Source organism: Lolium perenne, chromosome 7 (genome assembly GCF_019359855.2).
Source record: "Lolium perenne isolate Kyuss_39 chromosome 7, Kyuss_2.0, whole genome shotgun sequence".
In the NCBI taxonomy this organism is placed as follows: domain Eukaryota; kingdom Viridiplantae; phylum Streptophyta; class Magnoliopsida; order Poales; family Poaceae; genus Lolium; species Lolium perenne.
Window position 1 is genome coordinate 181649603 of NC_067250.2, and position 27842 is coordinate 181677444.

At 43.3% G+C, this 27842-nt stretch overlaps 1 protein-coding gene across 1 annotated transcript; it reads right to left on the reverse strand.

Moving 5' to 3' along the window:
• Positions 1-13584: 13584 nt before the first annotated feature.
• Positions 13585-18515, reverse strand: LOC127312586 (uncharacterized). The gene is made up of 6 exons (XM_071824118.1): positions 18312-18515; positions 17927-18239; positions 17747-17845; positions 13958-14083; positions 13700-13874; positions 13585-13622 (listed from the first exon to the last, which is right to left on the reverse strand). The coding sequence occupies exons 1-6, from the start codon at positions 18482-18484 to the stop codon at positions 13585-13587; spliced, it is 924 nt and encodes a 307-aa protein (XP_071680219.1). The 5' UTR covers positions 18485-18515.
• Positions 18516-27842: the final 9327 nt, after the last annotated feature.

A 27842-nucleotide genomic window follows, 5' to 3' on the forward strand; every position in this document is an offset into this window, starting at 1 on the left:
TGTGTCGAGTACAGCAGTGATGGTTGCACGAGTACAGCTTCGCTAGGAAGAGAAGTACAGGAGTGTTTCCCTGTGTTTTCTGCATGTTTTTTGTTACTTGCGAATGGACATGTGCCAGCAAGGTCGATTAAAGCGGTGAAGGGCGCACGAGTACAGGTTAGCCAGCAAGACGAACAAATGACTGTTTTTCTATATTTGTCTGCAAATTTTGGGTTATTCAAGAAAGTACAGGTGTAAGGTGTGTCGAGTACAGAGGTGAAGGGTCCACAAGTACACCTTCATTAGCAAGAGGAGCACAGGAGTGTTTCCCTATGTTTTCCGCATGTTTTATGATTATCTGGGAATGGACATATGCCAGCAGGGTGGAGTACAGCGGTGAAGGGTGCACGAGTACAGTTTAGGCAGCAAGAGCAAAACATGACTGTTTCTTTTATATTTGTCTGCAAATTGTGGGTTCTGATGGAAGGTACAGGTGTGTAAGGTGTGTACAGTACAGCGGTGATGGGTGCATGAAGGTACAGGCCTAAGTACAACAACACGAAAGTCCTAGGTACATAATATACAAGAGTACAAGTACAGCTAAAAATATAAGCTAAAATATAAACTACAAACACAAGTATTAACTACAGCAACAGACAAACAACAAAGTACAATTCTAACACGGGACAATAACATTTACATAACTTGAGGGAAACATAGCAAGGAATAGTAAGTGTCTCACAGTCACAATAAAGGCGTAAGTACATCAGGAAGCAAATATCAAGTACGTAAGACATAAGAGTACAAGTACAGACAAATATATGCCAGAAAAGCGAAACCACAGATGTTCAACACAAGGTGACAGTACAAAACAGGAGATTCTTGGGTTCAGTTACAAATAGTTAAAGCACAAACTAAAATATAAATAGAACCATAACGGAGAATCAACGATACTGTCGGAATACAAACAGAGAAAAATGTTTCTTTCCGAACGGGTTTGTATATCCTTATCGAGCAACATTCACCGTCTTGCATGCTTTCTCATTATATCAACGACTGCAGGCATTTTCTTTGCATTACCTTGGAAAGTTAGCATATAGAACACCAGCTGCTCACGCAGCTTGATAACATCATTCTGCAATTAACAAATGAAAATTATATGCAGACCAACAATTACACATGCCAAGAAAAACATAGACAAAGACTTACTTCTCTTATCTTATGCTGGAAACCACCGCAATGTTGAAGAATTACTTTCATAGCTTGAGGTCCAGAGTCGTTCCTAAAAACAGTTTGAGTAAGAACAAGAAAATAAAACTATATGAATTACCACAGAACAAAACAAAGACACATAGAAACACACTGATAAATACAATCTCTTAAAATTTTACTTACTCATTGATGTTGTCAGAAACGATTTGGGCAGGCATCACCTGAAAGTTATAAATATCATAACGCTCAGAGTAATATGCTGTCGTATAAGCCTTCTTGAAGTTATCAATAACAGTCATTGCAATATTTTCTGCTATTAGCATCATAATAAGGACAATATGTCTCAAACCGCAGTCGGGCAAAATTAGCGACAACCACAATCCAAAAGTGATTATCTCTAACAGGAAGAATTACCTGAAAAACAACCAAATTTTTAAAAATAGCTAAAAAACAAAATTAAAAGGACAAATGTAATTTTTAAAATACAAAAAATCAAATAGTTGCACAAGAGTTGAAATAGCACTTGAAACCAAATTCAATTATAAAACATCAAAGGAAAACTTTTGGCATACTAGACAATATATATATTAAAGATACAAATATCATACAAAACAAAATACTCACAACATCAAAGTGATATATCCTGCAGGGTAAATTAGGCTCCATAATGTAATTCTTCAGTGCGTTCGGATCAGCACCCAATTCCCTGAATGCCCTCTAGCAAAGTAGAGAGAAAAAAAAACACATTTTACCATTCTGCCAAACAATCATCCATAAAAAAAGTAGAAAAATATCCATATTTAATAAACAAAAAAGAAATAGTAAAAACTTACTACACTCTCACTGTACATTATGTACTTTAGGCACTGGGGACGCTGTTGATTAAGGAAGACACTGTTGTCATACTGCTCTTCCATTACAGTGGCAGCAAATACATTCATAACGTAGTCATGAACATAACCACCAGGTTGCATTGACAACCCAAAATTTCTGTGAGTGGCCCATCTTCCCCTTGTTTCAACAATTCTTGGGCTGCACAACGAAACAAAATCACAACATAGCAAAAAGATTATTTAAAATGATTAAATAAAATGGAAAACCAGTGGCATAAAATAGTAGGATACCTTCTTCCAAATTGCGCTGGTAAATACTTTCGCACCCACTCCATCATATCAATCTCAGCCTGCGTCGAATCTCTAATTGAGAGGAAGGGGCGATGATTTCCATGATGCAAAGGTTGACTTTGTGAAAGCCCTGCTGTTGATCCTATATTATATGTGCCTTGTGACAGACTCGTGTTAAATCGTACCTGCTGTTCACCATAAGTCCTCTGGTGATACTGCGGCGTAGCACAAACACGTGGGGATCGAATCATGAATTCCGGAAAGGGAGTAACCACATAACCAGCGTTCCCACCCACATCTTCATCATCATGTTGACTTCTATTATACCTCCCTACACTTTGAGAGCTCTGAAAATATTGCTGCCCAAGCGTGTTGTAAGAGCTGTTATGACCAGTGTTGTAAGAGCTCTGAAGAGAAGACCCTTCATAACCAATAGATCTCTCATGTCTATAACCAGCAAACCCAGTGTTAAAACCAGACACAGATATTGTCCTTCCAGGTGTGTTTACTGCTTGCAAAGAAGAATGATTTGACAGGTGCAAACCATCAATGTTAGAAATAATAGCTTGGGAGGCAGGAGGGTCTGCGAAATTAACAGTCCTTCGCCCTCCATGGAATGTTCTTCCATTTCTATCACGGAGAATGCCCTGATAACCAGATGACAATCCTGGTTGGGATGGCTGCGACATACCAGGGACTCCGTCTAGATACTGGTGTTGAGTACTAGATGGCATACAAACACTTCCAACAGGCACCAAATGTTCAGCCAACAAGACATCTGAGGGTGATGAATATGAAAATTTCTTCATTGCAAGTGTTTTCGTCCTCTCAATCCTTTCTATTTCTTCCCAAGCAGAAGGTTCATCCAACGGGTCACATGGAACAATATAACTAGTTTGGTCTGCTCCACTTGCCATCTTTGAGCTACCATCCTCCAGTACAGACATCTTTTGTTTCTTCGCAGACGAGTCATGCTGGAAACCGAGAGACTCAGATGAATTTCTCTTAGAAGACGGGAGTAGAAGAGAATCTTCAAGACCAGTAGCTGGATTATTAGAAGTGGAAACCTTAGCATGCTCATCAGCAAAAGCAGTTGGATTAATTGGAGGTTCTGCACCTGTAGTGCAATAAGATTGAGTTTCGACTGCCAGTTTCTGGCCAATTTGTTTAACTTCAACTGTTGGATCGTTAGAATTACCGGATGAGCCATCTTTGCAATCTACTCTATCAGCGTTAACACAAGCCAGAGAGTCAGCCTTGCAGGTTTTCGTAGTAGCACCAGAAGAACACGCAGCTGAGCCGCTCCCTTTGCTAGTGGACTCAGGAAAACCAACCTCGATCTTACCAAGGACAGCTTCATTTCCTACAGCTGCATCAACTTGTCTAACATTGTCATGCACCTTCAGGGGGGTCACAGAGGGCATGTTTAACCTCTCACCAACTGCGCTCTTACCAGTATCTAAGGCAACCGAGCAGTTGCAAGTTTCAGAAGCAAGAGGACTATTCAAAAGTCCACAACAGTTGCAAACAACTCCCTTCTGCACAAGCAAATCCAACGCTCCTTCGGATGGGAGTATTGATGGAAGATCCTCCACGACGCGATCAAGATACGCTTCGAGATTCAAGAGATACTCCTTATACATTGCATTTGGAGTGTATTTGCAATTAATAGGAATGAGCTGTTGAAGCAACCTAATCTGTTTATAAACATTCTGACTAATCGGCATGATTTGCTCACGCCACATGTCATCGCACATCTCAGCATTAGTAGCAATACCCTTATTCCTGTTCTGGCTTTCTGGCAAGCTGTATGTTTGGTCATTCAATACAGAGACTTCTTGATTTGATTCAGTTCTAACGACAGATGGGCTATCACCCGTTCCATTCGAGCGGTATATATGATCAAAATCATTGAGTATACCCAGACAATTCGCCATATTACTGAACCATGGCCTTGAACAAGAACCACCCTGTTTATCTTCAGATGCGCAAAATCTTCGTTCATTATAATGGCTCGCAAGCTGCAAAACATTGGCAATCTTATTGTTGATGATTGGCTGAATTGCAGAAAATATTTCAAAGTACAAGCCCTGCTGAATTTCTTTCAGGTCATCAACAGCCTGTTGCAAAATCAAAAACAAAACAAAACAAAAAATTAGTAATTGCAGACAATTGCTTCGTACTATAAAACATTACACTACAGATGTCAATTAAAACAGAACATCACAATAAACGTACCAACGGACGCATCGCAGGCTTCACAAAGGAGCAAAGAAACGTCTCGAGACCGGGATGCAGATCTCCAATACAGAAAGTGGAAGACCCACTCTGATGAAACGGAGTACGTCTCAAATCCTTCAGCTAATTATAACACACACAAAGAAAAATAAAAAAACACAGTTTAGGGACAACACATAAACATAAAATTTTAAAACATGTATTGCTCAACATCAGATAATGAAATACACTAACCGGTATTTCGCCATAGGTTCCATCCTCCGCAGAAACCAAGTCAAGTTTTTCAAATTCACTAAGCATCCACCTGAATCCCATACACTAATTCTTGGAACAACACTAGCAAGCTCTTTGACTTTTATATCAAGATATTCTAAGTAAGTCATCTACAAAGAACAACAAAGCAAAAAAAAAAATTAGGCACTCAGATAGAATTAATCAATAACGTGACAACAGCAGCTGATGAGAAACTAAAGGAGTTACTAACCAGAGGAACTACCAAGCAACCACAGAGAGCACCCTGTAGACCACAATCAACAAACGTTTTCATGGAAGCTGAAAGTTTCTGAAACACTGCTGAAGACCAATCATACGTGCGGATTTCCTCAGAAGGACCCTCAAGTGCTGAAAGGTAGTCTGGACTGACGCACTCATACGTCGTTGGACATAGAAATGCAGTAATACAGAACATCATCCAATATATCTTGAAATCTTCCTCTTCCAAGTCAGAAGACAGCATATTCATTAGCTCATTTATAGTTGGGGTACTGCCTTCACAGCATGACCGATTCCTAACAACATCCCTGAATTGCTCACTGCACTTGATAGGAATGCGCCGTCCTCCAATTGGTGTGCCTAAAACCTTATGGACACACAGTGCATTGAAAGCGAAGTCAAAGCCACTTTTGAAGACAAACATCCTCTTTGAAGCAACATAGTTGCTGACAATCCAAGCAACAAAAGCCCTTGGTATCTCTTCAAGACGAATATCAAGGAGAGATCCTTGACATATATCAGCAACATAACCCCTTTGTTTGGGGCTAAGGGACTTGCAAACAGAAATGAACTTTGGAAGGCTAAGTTTTGTACTAAATTCTGATGAACCATTAGGCATAGATCCAGAACTGGAAAACAGAAAACACATAAACACATGATCATGACATGAAAATAAACCAGAAGCATGAACAAACATATATAGGAATAACAAACAATCTAAACTAACCAAGATTTTTTCAATCTGTGCTGTTCAATTTTTTCATTAGTAGCAGATACTTTCTTCTCCATTCTCATCCTATCCTGCTCAAGCTGGTCACGCACCATGAATTCCCGAGTCACCAACTCAGTACCATCAACGGAAAAAGACTGCGCATCAGATAATTGAGGGGTGACCTCATCTTCACCATCACGAGGTACATCAGCTTCGTCATCCATTGAACAACGCAGGCTACGAGAAAACGACGAGAACTCACAAAACCAGCCGAAAAATCCACGGGGCTCTTTATTGAGAACCCGCCGCCTACATTCAACAATCGAAGAAAGAAATCAAACGATAAATAGGGTTAGGAAGCATTCCAGACGAGAGGTTTCAAAAACAGATCTGAGATGGGGGGCGCAAGCGTACGAAGAGCGCAAGAGGGAGGAAGAAGATGGCTCACGGGATCAATGAATGACGGCAAAAATTACGGAGACGTCACAGAAGAAAAAATGGGAAAGTGAAGTAGGTTAAATCCTCCCATCCACAGTCCCACATGTCATCCACGCAGAAAAGGAATGATCAGAAAAAAGAGGACCCACATGTCATACTGAAACACCAACTCCCATTTAATGAAATATGCTGGCCCACAAATGCAGGAGAAGAAATATCTCGAAGGTAGATATCTTAACTAATCCTCCACTTTTGGTGGACAACAGGATCACGCTTTCCATCTCCTCCTCTCTCTCCAACAGATTCAAAATTCAAATCCAGATCCAGACGAGGGAAACGACGAAGGCACTAACGAAGACGAAGGAAGACGAACGATCACGAACTCAAGGTAAACATCTAAATTCCACGTTCGTAGATTTGAATCGTACTATTCCGTACCCCGATTTTTCTCGCTCGACAACTGGAACCCCATCCACAACTAACATGTACTTCAGTGAATCGCAATTTTTCATCAATATTTTTTTTCCAACGATTCAAAATTCGGACGTGCAGGACAGAAAATATCAACACAAGGGAACAAACAAGGGATGAGAGAGGCTGAACTCGCAGATCTGCAGAATTAGGCAACGTGCAAAATACATCTGATCGGAACGACCTCATAGGTAAATTCACCAGGTTTCTTTCTCGTTGGTTCTGGAATCTAAACAGACACAGACTAACCACTCAAACACGCACTAAACAAGTTCAAACACTGGATACTCATCAAAGCTAGTCGTAAATTCAAACTTGCACATTTGCTTCTAAATACTTGTCAAAAGTAGCACTCAAACTTCTCAACCTTACACGCTTGCTCTTCATAGTCTTGAACTTCAACATTTCATACTCCTGCAGGGCTGGAGAGGAAAAAAAAGAATCATCAGAGAAGATGGATGAAACATGGGCACCACAAAACAAGGATGAAGAACAACAAATAATGTGGTTGAACAAGCTGCCACCTGGAGTAAAGATACCACTAACTGCAGAACAGATGGCAAAAGTTGCAAAAATGGTAAAACTTATCAAAATCCAATCTACTTACAAGCACCTCCCCGTTATGCTATAGTGCTAAACTTTGTCGTACAGGGAAGTACCAATTCACCATGTTAACAAGTACTAGTAACACTGCATGTAGAAAACAGACTAACTTGTGCCTATAATGATTTCATATTAACTATTACTAGTAACTATTCATATTAACAAGTACTAGTAACAATTGCTTGGAAAAAACAATTTCCATGCTGTCAAACAAAAGCAACAGTATTATCGTGCCTATGTTGTTCAAAAAGTACTAGCCCATAGTAGTAAGAAGCACTAGAAACAATTCCAGGCAATAACAACTTACACATTTCAACAGGTACACAACTACTAGTACTGTGCATATAATATGTCCTTATTGTGATTTATTTGTTAATGTGATCATATATCTGCATTTAAAATGTACACAAAATAAACTATTTTTTTTTTTGACATGCATGTACACAAAAATTTATAATCATTTTTTTTTCAGGCAAGAATACACGCATGGAAGAATAAAAAGGAGAAAATGCAACAAAATAAACTTAAACAAGCTGAGTCACAGTACAGAGTGCAGTGTGCTCACCTTAAACGATCTCTAATAGAAGTAAAGAAGGAAGAAGCTTCCAGCAACAGCTCAACAATGGAATTGGATAGAGGGATGAAGGAAAAAAAATTGCTAACCTCTGAGAATATCAATCAGTATGCTCCCTCCTACGCTTGTTCAAGAGAGTATCCTTCCCTGCAAGCAAGCAACGTCAAATCATATCAATCGCAAAACTTCACAATGAAGGTTGGTAAAATTAATTAATACATATGGCACTGAAAATTCATTACTAGATTTTATTGAATCAATTTAACAAATATATTTAAAATTAATTATTTTCTGTGATAGTAATATTACTGACTGTCAATCTTCTTTCAGGATGCTGATGGAAACAATGTGAGACAAAAACATCACGAACAAACAGGAAAGCATAATTATGTGTCAGCAACAAGCAGCCAGAACAGCTCAGCTACACCAGTGGAAAAATACATGCAAAGAAGCTCATCAAGTTACGAGGTAAGTAACATAGGTTATAGAAGTAAAGTACAAAGTCAAAACATTTTTAGGATAAATCCTGATAATTATTTATCCATTTCTCAGGGTTTATTCAAAGAAATCGAGGACGATGATATGTCTGACGACAACAACGACAACAACCACACACAGATCAAGCTAGTAGACAAGCACGAGACCTCCCGACAACAATCTCAACAAAACAAAGAAGACATCAAAAAGGCATGTAGATTACAGTTGATCAACACTTCTCGCAATGACGAGAACAGAAACTGTGATTAAAAAATAGCCTGACAAAAATAAATTTATATCTAATTTACAGGAGGTTTACAAAGAACTGTGCAGGAATGAAACAACATGCAGGTCCAAGCAGCAAATATGGTATACCAGACAAACAGAATGACTGGAAAACACAAAAGCAACCAATACCAGCAAAAATTAGCAAGGTACAATGATTATGCACTATGGAGAAACATAAGTAAACCAGGAATCTAACATAAAGTTTACTTGATTTACTTATTTTCAGAAAATGAAGTTTGCTACAGCCAACACCAACTCCAGTGATAGCACAACAAGCAATACAAAGGTAGTAACTACATGTATGCACTAAAATTATCAACTTCATTTAAAACAATGCATTAAAAAAATTAACTGTATACCTTTAATTTACAGGAAACATATGAAGCATACACATGTACAGAAACATCGGGAAATAAAATCATCGATCACCAGGTACGTAATTTTGATTTTTAAAACAGTCCACGCTGTGTTATATGTGGAAATAAACACTAAAATATATAGACCTCTGGAACACCATCTTACAAAACTGATGCATAATGTAAATGTTATGAATTCAGGAAACCAGAGGAATGGGAAGTACCGATGAAGAAACAAGTGCCTCAAAGGAAACAAGTCAAAAGGAAGCTTATTCATCATCGCAGAAACACAGCACAGGACAATCAAACTCGTCCTCAGAGGAACAAGCTACTAAACAAGAAACAAAAGAAGAACTGAAGGATGATGATCCAGAAATAAATCCAGATCCTCCAACAAAGATGGAAGAGGAAATGGACAAGATGTTCAACACAGATGACTACCCAGCAGTTGAAGAGATTATCAGTGCAGCTATACCAAAGGAAGGTGCCCGCTTCAAAACAAGAGACGATGCATTCTATAGATACGCTCTGTATGCAAGGAAGGAAGGATTTGCAGTGAAGAAGTTCAGCAGCAAGAGATCAGGAAAAAACGGAGAAATTTACATGCAAACATTCACATGTAACAAGGAAGGATGCACAAACACAGATGCCAAAACATTGTCGCAGAGGAGAACAAACATACTACTGAAGACTGGCTGTAAAGCACACATAATTGTAAGAAAATTTGATGGATACTGGTACATCAAGAAGGTTCACTTAGAACACAACCATCCGCTGGAACCAACAGACTATCTCATTAGGTTTGCACACTGTCACAAAAGGATGACTGATCTCGACAGGAGATTAATTCATCTACTACAGATGGGACGTCTGCCACCAAGGAAGATGATGTTAATCTTCCGGTCGATCAGAGGGAAATTCCGTGGAATACCATTTGATGCTGTCGATCTAAGCAACATAAAGAGTCAACAACAACAAATTGAAAAGGACCATGACATTCAGAAGTGCCTGGAACGCTTCAAGACACTGCAGAAAACAGTACCTGGCTTCTATCATGACATGGAGATAGACAGTGAAAAAAGAGTTCGCAGCCTGTTTTGGATGGACGCAATGTGCGTAATGAACTACAAGCTGTTCGGTGACTACATATCTTTCGACACAACTTTCAGCACAAATAAGTATGGCCTACCGTTTGTTCCTATAGTTGGGGTGAACAATCACGGAGCCACAGTACTGTTTGCCGTTGGTCTGCTCAAGGATCAAAAAATAGATACATTCATATGGCTGCTGGAAACATTTGTTCGGGCCATGGGTGGAAAAGAACCAAAGACAATAATAACAGACCAAGACAAAGCAATTAAGAAAGCAATACAAACAGTTCTAAAGTCTACAACCCACAGGAACTGCTACTTCCATATCGTGACCAAGATGAGTCAGAAAGAGAGCACCTTCTTTGCAAAAAATCCAGGAATGTCGGAAATGCTAATGTACGTTGCAAAGAACGCATTCACACCAGCTGAGTTCGAAATGGGATGGAATAAAGTGATAAACGATTACAATGCTGGGGGAGAAGAACACCTAAGCAAGTTATACAGGATAAGACACAGGTGGGTACCAGCGTACTTCATGGATAAATTTTACCCATTCTCATCAAGCACAGGAAGGAGCGAGAGCACAAATAACATGTGGAAATGCTATAGCCAGCACACAGACACAATAACAATGTTCCTTGAACAGTACGAGGTTATACAAGACAAGTGCTTATCCGCCCTGGACAAGAAGAAGCTCATATCAACACTGAAAACAGCAAAAGCAGTAACAAGACACCCGTTTGAGAAGCAAGCTCTTCAATAATTCACACATGACATATTCGAGAAGTTCCAGATCGAGATCACAAACAACACGGCATTCAAGGTAGAAGGATCACTTGAACCTGGTCGCCACCTGCGGCTGAAAAGAATAGTGAAATCCTACGACCACATGGAATTCAAAAGGGAGTGTTTTGACGTCACGTTTGACGATGAAAAAAAAACTTCATGTGTTCCTGCAAGAAGATGCAGAGGGATGGTATACATTGCTGCCATGTAATAAAAGCAATGGTTCACATGGAGATCAATGATTTGCCAGAGACTTTTGTGATTCAAAGATGGAGAAAAGACATAGACATGGAACTCGCAACATTAGGAAATGTCGCAGATGCTTCTTGCGGAGACGAAACACTAAAATTTGCCGGTGTGATGAGCCATATGGCAGAACTTTGCAACAGAGCGTGCCCAAATGACAAAGCATATAATGTCATGATTCAGTGTATGCGTGATATGGAAACAAAAGTGTTGGCAGCAATAAGAGAAGATGAAGGAGCCAAAAAACTACACGATGAAGAAACAGCTAGCAACGAAACATTTCGTGACCCACCAATGCCTGACAGAAGAGGAAGAAAAAGAGGAGACCGAATGATGCCAGGTTCAGAAAAAAGACAGAAAACTAGACAAATAAATTATAGCCACTGCAAAAGATCAGGACACAACAAAACAGGATGTGAAACACTGAAAGCAGAAATTGCAGCAAAGGCAGCAGAGGCAGCAGAACAAGCAGCGGCAGACAGCAAGAAAGATCACAAAGAAAGGTATACAAGCAATACAGCACAGGATCAATCAAGAGACAGACACACAAACGATGATAGTAACACAACAGAAAGAACAACACAACCAGGAAACACGTACGGTATGTACTATCACAACGGAAGAATAAGATGCAACTTGGAATATCTGGTATTTGGAACACAAAACATATTAACAAGGTAAGTGTGCCCATGAAATTACTTTTGTCAGTGATGAAAACCTACTGATACAAATAATCTGCTTTTTCCGACAAGCTAAACACAAATTTGAAAACTATTTATTTTGCAGAGGTCGAAGATGAACAAAGGATATCAAAGGAGAGCAATAAAAGTAGGAATCACACAAGGAGGAGGCCACAGGAATATATAGAATATATGATACAGACAATAGAATGAATATGTAATGTTCTTATGTACTTCATCTCCTTATTTTGTACAATCAAGTTCACTTCATTGACTTCACTGGACGAAAAAAGGATAACCATTGTAAAACAGTTCTTACTTTCGAATTCTTCAATCTGTTCGCGAACGAAACTTGCCAAATAATCAGGAGAATCATAAGTGAGCATAATTCCGGCGAAGAACTGTCGAAAACTTTCGATGTCAGCCTGAAAAACACGAAACAACACAATGGTTAATGATCTTCAACAAGAATGCACAAGCTCCAAACGAAAAAGTACACAACGACTAAACAAAAAGATGCACAAGTACTAAAAACAACCATTGACATGTACTATTTATACAGTGAACAAGTACTAAAAACCTGCCTTAAATACTATTGAATAAAACTATGTACACAAGACATTACCTACCTTGAATACATCTGGGTAAAAATTAGCCTTGAATATCCAAATAAACCTCATTGCATAGATACCACAGTCACGCCTCGCGCTTGTCCTAATGGTAAAAAAGAAAGAAACAATTAAATCCAAACACAGCAAACAAAATAAAATCATAGTTCACATTAAGAAAAGATGATTACTCTGAACAAGAAGGGGTGCCGCAAACTTTTATCTTGAACGATGAGATATTTAATCTCTCGACACCATGAAGATGACTGTAAAGTTTCTTAAATGATTTGCACTGAAAGAATAAAAAATAAAAGTTATTGTTGCCATGTGTGAATAATTATCTAATTAGCTAAATTACAACGAAAACCATACAATTCTTTGAGTAGAAGCCATCTGAGCTTCAGTCAACTCCAGCGAGCTAGACACTCTAAATTTCCTGAAATGGAAGTCGACAAAGATAACCCACCAATGGCTGTAATCGCAACAAGTAATGTAGACCTGTTTGAAAGTAAACAATCACACGAGAAATAAGAAAGCATCCACGATACTTGTAGTAGAAAAAATATAAGCGCCAAACAAAACATGACAAACATGCCTCTTCCCTATCCAAACTATAGTACTTCAGATCATGTTCACCAAAGCTTGCAGCAAGATGAATAGGGTCCGCCTCATCCACATCAAGAATATGCTGGAAAAAACAACAAGAAGATGTTTAAAAAACTAAATGCTAAAAACATTTAGTTAAAAAATAAATAAATCTAAAACATATACACATGACGTACCGCCAAAGAGCTCGGAATAAATAAGAAATCAAGACCATCATCAACGCACTTAAGAAAAACATCCATAACAGAAGGATCCATGAAACCACCACCCTTCATAGCAAGGTAGAAACTATGCCAGCTGACAGACTTACCACCAACTTCAAGTATTTTCTCGGAACTGCAATTGTTAAAAACAACAAGAATAAACATCCGCATATACAAAAATAGATGAAAAATAGATGGAAAATTGAATTCCAACGGTTACCCTTCAATGTAATTCCTAGGAGCCTCAAGTACATCAGCAAACAACATTCTATGCAAAGCAGTTACAGGGACATCCTCTTCCCCACTTAGCTCCTTAAGCTCAAGACAATCATCAGAATCGGTGTCTGCATAGGCATCATACTTCTGGGCCATAGAACTATCTCCAACAACATTTTCAGTTTCAGGCTCCTTTCCCTTGCGTGTACATGGCCCCGAACGCTCAAGACAACAATCCTCAAGACAATAATCAGAATCAGTGTCTGCATTGCCATCACCCTTCTGTGCCCCAGAACTACCTCCAACAACATTTTCAGTTTCAGGCTCCTTTCTCTTGCAAGCACATGGCTGCTTCTTCAACTCAATTGACAAAAGAGAAACCATATCACGCATCTGATCAGCAAGACCACGTCCCGTTCTTATCATCGACGAAATGAAGATAGTCTTCCACATTTCTTTCAGCTTAGAACGTAACTGTAAATAAAAAAACACAATTAAGAATGCAATTTACAATAACACAATAATTAAAAATCAAAAGACATAATAAAAAACCTTACATCATTATGCATTTCACCAGGAAACATATCTGAGATGTGACGATCGACTGCTTCACGAAGATGGTCAGGAACATCAGCACGAGAGTGAAAACCTGGATCTGCCATCTTTTCCAACCTGAACAAGCACTGGAGAACACTAAAATTAGTTCAGGTACAATGTGTGCAGCTTATCATTTTCGAAACGATATAGGTGCACAAGTACAAGAGATGTAGGTGCACAAGTACAAGAGATGTAGGTGCACAAGTACAAGAGATATAGGTGCACAAGTACAAGAGATATAGGTGCACAAGTACGAAAAAAATAGATGCACAAGTACAAGAGACATAGGTGCACAAGTACAATAGACTAAGCTACGCAAGTACAGAACAAATTATCACACGAGTACCAAGGACAAACACGATCAAGTACCAGACACAACACGGGAAGGAATCTGCATGTCAACACGACACGGGAAACTCAGCGGCTCCTCCAGAGCGGCTAAATCGACAAGAAAAAAGACCAAGAAACCCTAAATAATAAGATGCATGTCATCACGAAATGTGGAATTATACGGCTACTCACAAAGGCAAACCCTAACTAATGTTCCTCAGAAGGTGTGTAACCAAGAAGCGGCGGAAGAAATCGATGAAAAAAGCACGACTTTACTGAGAGAAAACGAATCTGCATCCGACTTCCGCATATTTTCCATTTGAAAGTGCTACCTCCCTCCCATTAATTCCCCAGAAAACTCACAGCCCGGAAATACAAAGGGAAAAAACTGATTCGATCTAATCGAATCAAAGGGAAAAACCAAGATCTTAGAAACCCTAAGCAGGCAGAATAACACGACGGCGCTTACCACTGGAGCAGGAAAAACGTCCGCCGACGATGAGTTGCGAGAGGTTCTCGGCAGCAACGGAGTAGAAGGGAAAATAGCAGCGCCGCCGATGAGACGACCAGCCGAAACAGCGAGCCACGAAGATAGGCGACGAAAGAAGAAGACTAAGGGAAAAACAGAGATAAAGGCACACGCGAATCGGGTCCCCGTAAACCCGTTAAGTGCGAAGCGGACCCGTTACGAGAAGTGGACGGTTCGCAAACTCACCAGAAAGCAACACGTGTCGCGCGCGGAGGCAGTCCACCGGCAAATTCCGCGCCCCACGTTCACCCACGTGTCGAGCGCGGAGAAAGTCACTTCCCTTCCCAGAGGTCGGCCTTTTTCTAGAATTTTCGGTTTGCATACTGTTTCACATGTTGTTGTTTCTCGGCAAGTGTCAACCTACTCGGCACATAGTATTCTCCGAGTTGTCGCACACCCTCACGTACCACCGGATACTAGCAGGGCCGCGACCCAACATCATGTATTTGAAAAGTTTGAACTTTTTCATATTTTAATAATTTCCAAATTTGAAAACTTTTACAAAAGAAATCATTTAAAAAAAATCTGAATATTTTTTGATTTGAACAAATTTGAAATTTGAACATTTTTTAGATTTGAACAAATTTTAAATTTAATTTTTTTGCAGGTTTGAATAATTTTCAAATTCAGACATTTTTCAGATTTGAATAATTTTCAAATTTGCATATTTTCCAAATTTAAGCAATTTTGAAAATTTGAACCTTTTTAGTTTTATCACTTTTGAAATATTAAATTTTTTCAATCGTAAAAAAGAACCGGGTCGGTCCGTACTGCGCGCAGAGTTGTGCGACGCGCGGTACGCGCCGACCTAGTCAGTGTATAAAAACGACCGCTCCTATACGCCACCCTGTGCGGTGCGGGTATGGCACCGCACAACCTTCCTATCTTTTGGACCAGGCACATATATTTTTGGAAAAGCTGAGAAACACTAGAAACAACTTTACGGATCGATTCCACAATCGAGGATTATCCTCAATGCTGCTCAGAATACGCATGCGCTTGATGTAGCGCTAGGGGACCCACGTGCAGAGACTGCTTCCGAGCACCAGACAAATATTCTTCACACTCATAAAGAGGACTACGGCCGTTGATCTCTATCAGATGGATAAAAACATACATGGAGCAGCAGAGGCCTTAGAAGCCAACGATTTCTACACTATAAAAGCTAGCTTTAATTAATTATAATGAATAAAGCGTTCTAGTCTTTCATTTTTCTTCTCTGAACAAAAATTACTTCAAATATATAAAAATGATTGTATAAAGTTAGCATCACTAGAGAATGTTGTTAGCATGCAACGATACTACTTACCTACGATATAATCAAAAAAAAATTTTGCTCAACTTTTTCGTTCAAGGTTCATCTTAAAATACGGTGCGGCTTATTTTCGAAACGGATGCAGATACAGTGTATCCGAAGAGAAAAAGAGGAAAAAAAAAACTAAACAGCAAATATTCCCGAGCGTCGAGCAGTCGACACTTGCCACCTTCGTTGGCCTCGAATAAACAAAGCGCCGCGCCACATCACGGCCTACACGATCGCCCATAAAGATAAGACTGCGACGGGGTACGGCGATTTGCACAAAAATAAACCAAAAGTGAAAGAAAAGCACAGACTGACCCTCTGGCGAAACTATTTCACCAATCTAACCCTTTTGTGTGGCGCCCCTCCCACGGGCGCCACACATGCCTATGTGGCGCCCCTCCTGCCGGCGCCACTGGCCCAGCCGACGTGGCCCCCTCGCCGCTGAGCTGGTCTGCCGATCCGACGTGGCAGCATGTGTGGCGCCCCTCCCAACGGCGCCACACATGCACTTGTAATTGCCCCAAACATACTGTGAGACAATTCGTCTGGGACTTAGCCGTTTTGCGAGGCTCGATGTGTGGCGCCGACGCCACGGGCGCCACACTAGCATGTGTGGCGCCGATGCTACGGGCGCCACATATAGAGGCTCGCGTAAACGGCTAAGGACTTATCGTTCGGAGCCCCTGGATGTTTTCGACCCAGAAGTTTATATAAGTTGACATGTGTGGTGCCGATGCCGCGGGCGCCACACAGTGCAGTGTGGCGCTAGTGTGAAGGGCGCCACACTTTGACCTGTGTTAAAAACATGAAAAATCCTACCAAACTCCAACAGTTATGAGTACAACATTGGACACAACAAGTAGCAATTTCATGACGTACACATATAACACTTCATAGGTCACATTGTAGCACGTAGATTGAAACAACAAGTAGCATTACAGACCATGGTTCGAAATGACATAGGGTTCACAAATCGATACTTATGAAGATAGAGTTCAGAACAACACGTAGCACATCCTAGTATCGTCCTCGACGTGCCGTCCTCGCGGGCTGCTTCCGGATGGCCATCCTCTTCGTCCGCTGCCGTGGCTGCTCCTGCTGCTCCTCCTGCTCCTCCTCCTCTGAAGAGAACGGCTCGTCGTTCCTCATCCTCGACAAAGCTGATCTCCGCGGCGGCCCCTCATCCTCCTCAGTGACAACCTTCTTTCCTCGGTTGACATAATCTTCCGGAGTGTACCGGTTTGGACCCTTGCCCCTTGGCTTCAACTGGTAAGCTGACCGTGGGGCTTGCTTGGAGGTACGCTTTGGAAGTATGCCTTGACTCAGAATTAGCTCGTCCTCAGGAATCTTCACAAACATGAACACATGAGATTACAAAAGTTGAAATTAGTAAGAACATGTTTGATAGCAACAAAATAGTCCATACCTCCCGCTCTTCTGAAGAGGAAGATGTAGCGATTTCGCCTTCGCGGCAACCTAGCAAGCTGGCTAACCGCCGCATCTTTCTTGCAGTGTTCTGCGTCATGGAACTCATGGTTACAAATTCAGCACAACATAATAGCATACATTCAAAGTTGGTGATCATACCTTAATGAAATGCCGCAACGATCCGACAGGCTTTTCATCTCTATGGCTCTGCTCCCACATAATCTCGCACTCGTGAGCTGTTTTTTGGATCTCCTCCCGCTGTGACAAACATAGCATACACAATTGAAGCGAGCACATGGCAATCTAGATGATGTACTAGTTAGTGAGAGAATCCATTACCACGAAGTTCAGCTCGGAAGCAATAGAAGTCGATCTCCCTCTGCGAGCAAAGGTGTCGTGCTGGCTTTGCCCAACCTCATCGAACTGGATGGGGTCGTCCAAGATGTCCTCAGCATACGCGTGCTTCACTAACTCGATACGCGTGTTCTCATGGAACCACTTGAGGTAGTTGTTGAAAGCGGCGAAGTCGTGAGGCACAATCTGCTCAGGGCCAGCATTCCGTGTCGCTTCCAAACAGTGTAGGAACGCTGCGACGTGGCCGCTATGATGAACTGGCCAATTTGTGATCTTCCTCTGCCGCTGCCTATCAAGCCTGCAAGAATCAACAAGTTAGTTTGTACCTCTTCTATGAAGAATCTTCCATCGCATGATTCCAGAAGTTTACCTATGAAGCGCCTTGTCCGTGTCTTGCCACTGAGGTGGGCACTCCTGATACAGCCCAAACTGTCTCATCACTCTTTGCGGCTGGTGGTGTTCAACAAGCCACATGCATATGAGTGGGCAGCGCATACGCCAGAATCGCGCCTCCTCCGTGCACTTGTGGTTGAGGTCAGCCATCCCCGAGCCAATATGGTAGTAGCTACCATATGGCTCCCATTCCACCTGCAGCATACAAATATCTCAGAATTTAGAACATGACCGTAGAATCAATGAAAATTAGGATTGAAAAGAGTGATCGGTCACCTGCTCAGCGGTAAGAGTGTCCAACTCCGCAGTGTACTGCCTGTACATGACCATTGGATCGCTCGTCATCTCCAAGACATTGTCCCAAAGGTATGCCCAAGTGGGCTCCCGATCAGGGTTGTGAGGGTGATGAGGCCATTGCCTCTCGGTGAGTGTCCTAGGCCGCCCAACTGATAGGCGGTCCCAGCTCCATACGGAAAGTAGGAGCAAGCATCCACCAATACCGCCGCTCCCAGTCCTGCTCCCAGTCCTACGACAAGCTTCGTCCAACTGCGTACATAAGACATTTGGTTACTACTTTGTCTAGCACACTACTATAGGAAAATATAGTACATAGAACAAGTCATCACCTGCCGGTAGAGGTAGGCAAGTGCCGCTGTTCCCCAACTCCACCGGTTGTCCAACACAGTAAGCGCCTTCAGCCAACACCAATGGGCCAGCTTCCCCCCACTGTCAGGAAAGAGAGTCCTCGAAATCATGTACCATAAGTACACGCGGACGTACGTCCTCCGAGTGTCCTCGTTGGCCCCGTCCGGGCATTGTGCAAAGTTAGTCCTGATCCAAGAGAAAGACGCGCCGGCGGGAACTCTCTCCTTTGGATTTGCTGGCGCCGGAGGAGCCCTGCCAATAAGCGCCTCCATCTGTCCGCGCCACCCATCAGAAGCTGTGTTCATACACAGTGGCTCGCCCTGAATAGGTAGTCCAAGGATCATGGAAACGTCCTGGAGAGTAGGGGCCATCTCGCCGACCCTCAAGTGGAAGGTGTGCGTCTCCGGCCTCCACCGGTCGACAAGAGCGGTGAGTGCCGCGGCGTTCATGTTCGGCCCCCCACGGCTTACAAGGGATATGAACGGCATAAGACCGGTAGGCTGGATGAACTCCGTGTACCTCTCGTCATACGGTATATCCACTGTGCCATGGTGACATAGGCATCCCAAATGGGCCTACCGGAGATAGTACCCGGGGTTTACTGAAGGCCCACTACCCGAAGAATAAGAAGATTCGGAAGCCCAAGATAGTATTAAGGAAAGTTAGAGTTGTAATAGAAAGTTTTATTTGTAATCTTGCGGGATGAGTTAGAAACCTTCCCGGACTTTGTAACTTGTACAGCACGAATCCCTCGGCTCCGCCTCCTATATAAGGTGGAGTCGAGGGACGCAGAGATCATCGAATCATTATTTACAAACCCTAGTTTTCATAATCGTCGAGTACTTTTCGGCTGAAACCTTCGAGATCTACTTGCCCTCTACTTCCAACTAAACCCTAGCCTACAATCCATAGGCATTGACAAGTTGATACCTTGTCAATTGGCGCCGTCTGTGGGAACTAGAGGCGTAAGGATCTGATCTCGATGGCACGTTCAAGATCTTCGACATCATCAACCGCAAGCAACGCAATGGATCGAGGTAAACAGATCGCTGCTGGTCCTGTCGATTTTGTTCCTCACCCACCCTCCCGTTTGGATGCATATGCGTATCTGGCGGAGCCTATGGAGATGACGTTTGGAAGGTTTCGCTTTCGCGTCGAGAAGGAAGGATCGTATCGTGTCGAAATTCCGATTTCGTCGGGATCGCCGGCGGTCGATTCCGATTTTTCAAGCTATACATCGTCAACCGAATCAGGAGAAGAAGAAACTTCGTCGACACGCTACGTCAGCACCAGGGCAAGAGAGAAACTCGCCAAGATCTTCAGCGACATGTCATTTGAGTCATCTGCGGACTCATATATAAGCGATGGCTCAAGCAGTGTCGACAGTCACGACTTCATCGACAAATCTACTACAGTGGGCAAGGTCTTCACCAATCTCAATGATGGTGTCACCAAACCCAACATAGATCTGAACACAAAATATCATCAGATTTATGTTATTGGAGAGCCAAGCAATGACCAAGAGGAAACATCTGAGGCTTTCGACGATCTGGGAAATCCATACGTCGATCCCTCCGATCTGCGACGAGGCCTGGGCAATAAGTACGTCGGGCCACAGCCGCGACACAGAGTTCAACTCCCGCAAGCAGCGCGGGATAGAGCCGCGAGAGCTATGGACGGCTCAGAACCAATGGCCACCACAGCCACGCCAGAGGAATTGCAAGCATATCAATATAGGCTCGCACGAGCTGCAAGAGAATTGGAAAAACAAACAGCTGAGTTAAACAGAAGAAAGGAGGCAGCTTCTGCATCCAGCAGGAGAAGAGCAGAGCTGAGTCGACAATCTAGAACTTCGGGTGATAGCCACAGAGAGGCTCGGAACAGAGCAAGATCAAGGTTACAACACATACCCGAAGCAGAAAGAGAGCACTTGGTCCAGAACCTCGACATGTCCTTTATGTCGATAGATACAAGAGGAAACATCATCCCTAAGACACCAGAGGCTGGGTATATGGCGACACATGCTTTTATCCTCGCATCTAAACCACCTCCAGGAGATCCAAGGGAAACATTATACAATATGGCGATAGCAGGAGTTGGAGCTATGGGGACAGCGTTTGTATCAACGCCTCCCGAAGGAGCGGCAAGGCAAAATAGTCCACGACCTGCAGCAGCGGCAGCCCATGAAGGACCAAGTGGAGCAAGAGACACGGCAGCACAAGCAAGGGTCGACAGAGCGCGGCAAAGCAGAAGGGAACATCGGCAATCCCTAGAGCTTAACGACGAGGATATGTGTGGCTTGCCGTGCTTCACGAGGAGAGTCCGAAAAACTTGAGTCCCTTCAGGATTCAAGTTACCTGACAACTTCAAGAAATTCGACGGCCTTCAAGATCCAGAGGACTGGCTAGTTGATTATCTCGAGATGGTGAAGCTTACAGGAGGAACCAGGGCAACAGCTATGCAAAGCATCCAGGTGCATTTGAGTGGAGCCGCACGATCTTGGATAAAGAAACTTCCTCCAGGATCTATCGACAGCTGGGAAAGCTTCGAGGACGTGTTCGTCAAGAACTTCCGGTCCACATGCAAAAAACCTGCGTCGTTGGAGGAGTTGAGAGCATGTCGACAAAAGCCAGACGAGCCAATGAGAAAATATATCCAAAGGTGGAACATCATCAAAAACTCGGCAGAAAATATATCTGACGAGAGAGCGATAGATGCGTTTGTCGCAGGAATCAGGCGTGGAGATTTTGTCGAAGACTTGGGAAGGACCAACCCAAAGACAGTATCCGCGTTAATGGAAATAGCAAACAGATGGGCAGATGGAGAAGATGCTATCCACAACAAACGGCACAGGTCGCCAGAGGAGGACCGTGGTCGAAATTATCAACCGAGGCGACGATTTCCTCGGCAGTACCCAAACTATGACGCTCCAGGACAAATTTCGGCAGGTTTTCGGGCAAACACAGGAGGAAACAACAGAGATGATTATCAGAGAAGCAATGAGCAGCGAAGCGATAATAGAGACGATTCTCGAAACAACAGGCAAAATAGCGGGCCTAGGTTCCCGAGGCCTTTCGTGTCTCCCGAAGAAATGATGAACGGGCCGTGTCAGATGCACTTTTTCCTCGACAGCAACGGAAAAAGACAGTCAGGACATCTGCAGAAAGATTGTCGCAATTTCCAGGCAATGTTAAGGTGGGCAGAGCACGCTAACGCTCGAGCAGCACAGAGAAATCCTCGAGAACCCAGGAGCGAGATTCACTTGCCACCTCCTCCCGCGATTACAGAAGACAATCGACACCAGCTCAGAATAGCGGCAGCACCTCCACCACCACCTTACGTTGATCCTAACTCCAACGGAGCGGTGTCGATGATTCAGAAGGGAAGGCCATCCAATAGAGCTCAGAAAGTAATCTCACAACAGGTGTTCATGGCAGAAAAAATGCCTCCACCAACAGTCGAGTATCTTAATTGGTCAGGACAAGATATTGGCTTCACCATAGCAGATCATCCGCAGCAAGTTCCTCGACCAGGACAGTCAGCACTTATCTTACCAGCAGTTATTGCGGGATTTGATGTCTCTCGAGTGTTCATAGATGGTGGCAGCAGTTTAAACCTTATGTATGCAGATACATTGAGGAAGATGAACATATCCCTAGCAAACTTGAAGCCAACAGACACGAGGTTCCATGGTATCACACCGGAGAAACCAAGTTATCCATTGGGGAAGATCAATCTCGACGTTCAGTTTGGAACCCGAGAGAATTATAGAATCGAGAAGCTGGAATTTGAAGTTGTGGATTTTCCGTCGCAGTACCACGCTCTGTTGGGACGACCAGCATACTCTAGATTTATGGCGGTGCCACACTATACATACCTGTTGTGGAGGATGCCTGGACCAAAGGGACCAATCACAGTTAAAGGAAGCTTCGCCTTAGCCGATAAGTGCGATAAGGATTTTCATCGGATATCAGAAACTTTCGGGATGCAAGCTGAGTATTTGGCGTCGAGAAGTATGACTGACTACGACGTGCTACCAGACGTTGGAAGGCCAAATAAAGAATCAACTTTCAATACCGAGAAAAATTCTAAGGAGGTACAGATTCACCCGACAGACCTGAAAAAGACGACGTCCATTGCAACAAATATGGATCTCGCATAGGAAAGCGCGCTCATCGAGTTCCTCCGTGAGAACTGGAAAATCTTCGCATGGTGTCCAGCTGACATGCCAGGAGTACCCAGGGAACTTGCCGAGCACCACCTCAACTTGGATCCTCTCGCGAGACCAATCAAACAACCCTTGCGGCGTTTTTTGGAACCAAACCGCAAAGCTATGCTATCAGAAATAGATCGACTTAAGGATGCTGGTTTTATCAAAGAGATATCTACAGAAGCCACATGGGTAGCTAACCCAGTGATGGTACCGAAGAAACACACGAAAGTCCTTCGCATGTGCGTCGACTTTACGTGTCTCAATAAACATTGTCCTAAGGATCACTTTCCCCTCCCAAGGATCGATCAAATCATCGACTCCACGGTAGGATGTGAACGTCTTTCCTTCTTGGATGCATACTCTGGTTATAACTAGATCAGACTAAAAGAAGATGATGAGGCCAAAACAGCGTTCATAACACCTTACGGCGTGTTTTGCTACAGAACAATGCCCTTTGGTCTAAAAAATGCGGGAGCAACATATCAGAGGATGATGCAGAAGTGTTTGGCGACACAGATTGGGAAAAACATGCAAGTATACATCGACGATGTCGTCATAACGTCAAAAAAGGGGGCAACGCTGATCGAGGATCTCAAGGAAACCTTTGACAACCTCGACAAATTCTGCCTCAAGCTGAACCCGACGAAGTGTTCTTTTGGCGTTCCAACAGGAGAACTTCTGGGGTTTCTAGTTTCAGCAAGAGGAATTGAAGCAAATCCCGACAAAATACAAGCTATCGTAACAATGAGGAAGCCAACAAAGTTGAAAGAAATACAGCAGCTAACTGGGTGAGTCGCAGCTTTGAGCAGATTCGTCGCCAGGCTGGGAGAAAAAGCGTTACCATTTTACGCTCTGATAAAGCAAGGAGAGAAATTCCAGTGGAACGAAGAGGCCGACAGAGCTTTCGAGGATTTGAAGCGCACAATCTCGACACCACCAATCTTGGTGGCGCCGAAGGAAAAGGAACCTCTCCTGCTGTATATTGCAGCCACGCCCCAAGTGGTTAGCACGGTGCTAGTTGTTGAAAGAGAAGAAGAAGGAAAACTCCATGGAGTGCAAAGGCCAGTATATTTCATCAGTGAAGTTTTATCGCCTTCCAAACAGCGGTACCCGCAGTACCAGAAACTAGCATATGGAGTAATTGCAACGGCAAGAAAGTTGCGCCACTATTTTTCGGCACACCCGATAATAGTAGTCAACGAAGCACCTCTTTCAAATATACTGAACAATCCAGAAGCTACAGGGCGTGTCTCCCTTTGGGGAATAGAACTTTCCCCTCGGGACATCACGTATGAAAAAAGAAAGGCAATCAAGTCGCAAGTTCTGCCAGATTTCATTGCAGAATGGATGGAGCTGCAAAACACGGGACCCCCAGATTTGTCGAGAACTTGGACCATGAACTTCGATGGGTCCAAGCGAGTAGAAGGAGCTGGCGCAGGAGTAGTACTTATATCACCTGAAGGCGACAAGTTGAAATACGTCCTTCGGATGATGTTCCCTAACGCATCTAACAATGAAGCAGAATATGAAGCCCTCATACATGGGATGAAGATGGCGAAAGCTTGCGGTGCAACTCGACTAAAAATCTTTGGCGACTTACAATTGGTGGCTCAGCAGGTTATGAACCAATGTGACGCAGTCAATGATAGCATGATGGCATACAAGGAGGTGTACAATGAGCTCGAGAAGCTGTTTGATGGATGCGAGGTAAATCACATCACTAGATTGAGCAACGATGAAGCCGACGTTCTCGCAAACATCAGGTCGCAGTGCCTCCCAATCCCGCCAGGAGTATTTTGGGAAGAAATAGCGGAGAGATCCACGAAGCCGAAAAAGGTGCAGAAAAAAGCAAAGGAAGAGAAAACTTCGGCGCCCCTCAAAGAAACCACGGAGGACGAAGAGGACCAAGAGCTTGTGATGATGGTAGAAATTCCTTGGATGCAAGCATATATATCATATATCCTCAGGAAAGAAATACCCGATGACCCAGTTGAGGCAAGGCGAGTTATTCGACGATCCAAAGCTTTCACAGTGATCAAAGGGGAATTATACAAGCGAAGTATTTTAGGCGTCCTGCAAAGGTGTGTCACACCCGAAGAAGGAAGAATAATTCTGAAGGATGTACATGAAGGAATATGTGGCCACCACGCAAGTAGTCGAGCTATTGCAGCCAAGGTTTTTCGGGCGGGATTCTATTGGTTGACAGCAATCGAGGATGCCAAGGAAATAGTACGAACCTGCGACGCGTGCCAAAGGTTTGCCGCAAAACCTCACTCTCCAGCGGCAGAACTAACACCAATACCATTGTCATGGCCCTTTGCCCAATGGGGACTCGACATGGTGGGCAAGTTGCACAAAGCTTCGCCTGGAGGGTATGAGTACTTGCTGGTCGCTGTCGACAAATTCACCAAATGGGTAGAAGCGAAGCCAATAAATTCACCAGATGCAGCGTCGGCAATAAAGTTTGTGAAAGGCCTCGTTTTTCGGTTTGGCGTGCCTCATAGCATTGTTACAGATAACGGTTCAAACTTCACATCCAAGGAATTCAAGGAATCTTTGCGCGAAGTAGGCATTAAATTTCACTTTGCGTCAGTTGGGCACCCGCAAACTAACGGACAAGTCGAGAAAGCCAATGGTATCATCTGCAACGGCCTCAAGAAGCGCCTGCTAGGGCCACTTGAAAAAGCTCGACATACTTGGCCAGAGGAATTGCCAAGTGTTTTGTGGAGCATCCGAACAACACCAAATACGGCGACACAAGAAACTCCGTTTTTTCTCGTCCACGGAGCCGAAGCAGTATTACCAATTGAAATAGAGCATGATTCTCCAAGAGTAACAGAGTATGACGAAGAAACATCACAAAAAGCTCGGGAGGATGATATGGATGCACTCGACGAAGCTCGAGATGAAGTACTTTCACGAGTCACCAAATACCAGCAAGACCTCAAAAACTACCACAAATGACGGTTAAGGCCAAGGTCCTTTCGGGTCGGGATTTGGTCTTGCGGTTAAATCAAAAAAGTACTGAGAAGCTCGAATCACCATGGCTAGGTCCTTACGTCATCACGGAAGTCATCGACGGAGGAGCATACAGGATCAAGGACAAGAAGACGGGGGCTCCCGAGAAAAACCCCTGGAACGTAGCACAGTGATACGTCTCCAATGTATCGATAATTTCTTATGTTCCATGCCACATTATTGATGTTATCTACATGTTTTATGCACACTTTATGTCATATTCGTGCATTTTCTGGAACTAACCTATTAACAAGATGCCGAAGTGCCAGTTCTTTGTTTCTTGTTTTTGGTTTCAGAAATCCTAGTAAGGAAATATTCTCGGAATTGGACGAAATCAACGCCCGGGGGCCTATTTTGCCACGAAGCTTCCGAAGTCCGAAGACGAAACGAAGTGGGGCCACGGGGTGCCCAAACCCTAGGCGGCGCGGCCCCCCTTGGCCGCGCCGGCCTATGGTGTGGGGCCCCTGTGCCCCCTCTGACTTGCCCTTTCGCCTACTTAAAGCCTCCGTGACGAAACCCCCGATGCATCGAGAGCCACGATACGGAAAACCTTCCAGAGACGCCGCCAACGCCGATCCCATCTCGGGGGATCCAGGAGATCGCCTCCGGCACCCTGCCGGAGAGGGGAATCATCTCCCGGAGGACTCTACGCCGCCATGGTCGCCTCCGGTGTGATGTGTGAGTAGTCTACCCCTGGACTATGGGTCCATAGCAGTAGCTAGATGGTTGTCTTCTCCCCATTGTGCTTCATTGTCGGATCTTGTGAGCTGCCTAACATGATCAAGATCATCTATCTGTAATTCTATATGTTGCGTTTGTTGGGATCCGATGAATAGAGAATACTTGTTATGTTGATTATCAAAGTTATATCTATGTGTTGTTTATGATCTTGCATGCTTTCCGTTACTAGTAGATGCTCTGGCCAAGTAGATGCTTGTAACTCTAAGAGGGAGTATTTATGCTCGATAGTGGGTTCATGCCTGCATTGACACCTGGGACAGTGACAGAAAGTTCTAAGGTTGTGTTGTGCTGTTGCCACTAGGGATAAAACATTGATGCTATGTCTAAGGATGTAGTTGTTGATTACATTACGCACCATACTTAATGCAATTGTCTGTTCTTGTGCAACTTAATCTGAGGGGGTTCGGATGATAACCTGAAGGTGGACTTTTTAGGCATAGATGCAGTTGGATGGCGGTCTATGTACTTTGTCGTAATGCCCAATTAAATCTCACTATACTCATCATGATATGTATGTGCATGGTCATGCCCTCTTTATTTGTCAATTGCCCAACTGTAATTTGTTCACCCAACATGTTGTTTATCTTATGGGAGAGACACCTCTAGTGAACTGTGGACCCCGGTCCAATTCTCTTTACTGAAATACAATCTACTGCAATACTTGTTCTACTGTTTTCTGCAAACAATCATCTTCCACACAATACGGTTAATCCTTTGTTACAGCAAGCCGGTGAGATTGACAACCTCACTGTTTCGTTGGGGCAAAGTACTTTGGTTGTGTTGTGCAGGTTCCACGTTGGCGCCGGAATCCCTGGTGTTGCGCCGCACTACATCCCGCCGCCATCAACCTTCAACGTGCTTCTTGGCTCCTCCTGGTTCGATAAACCTTGG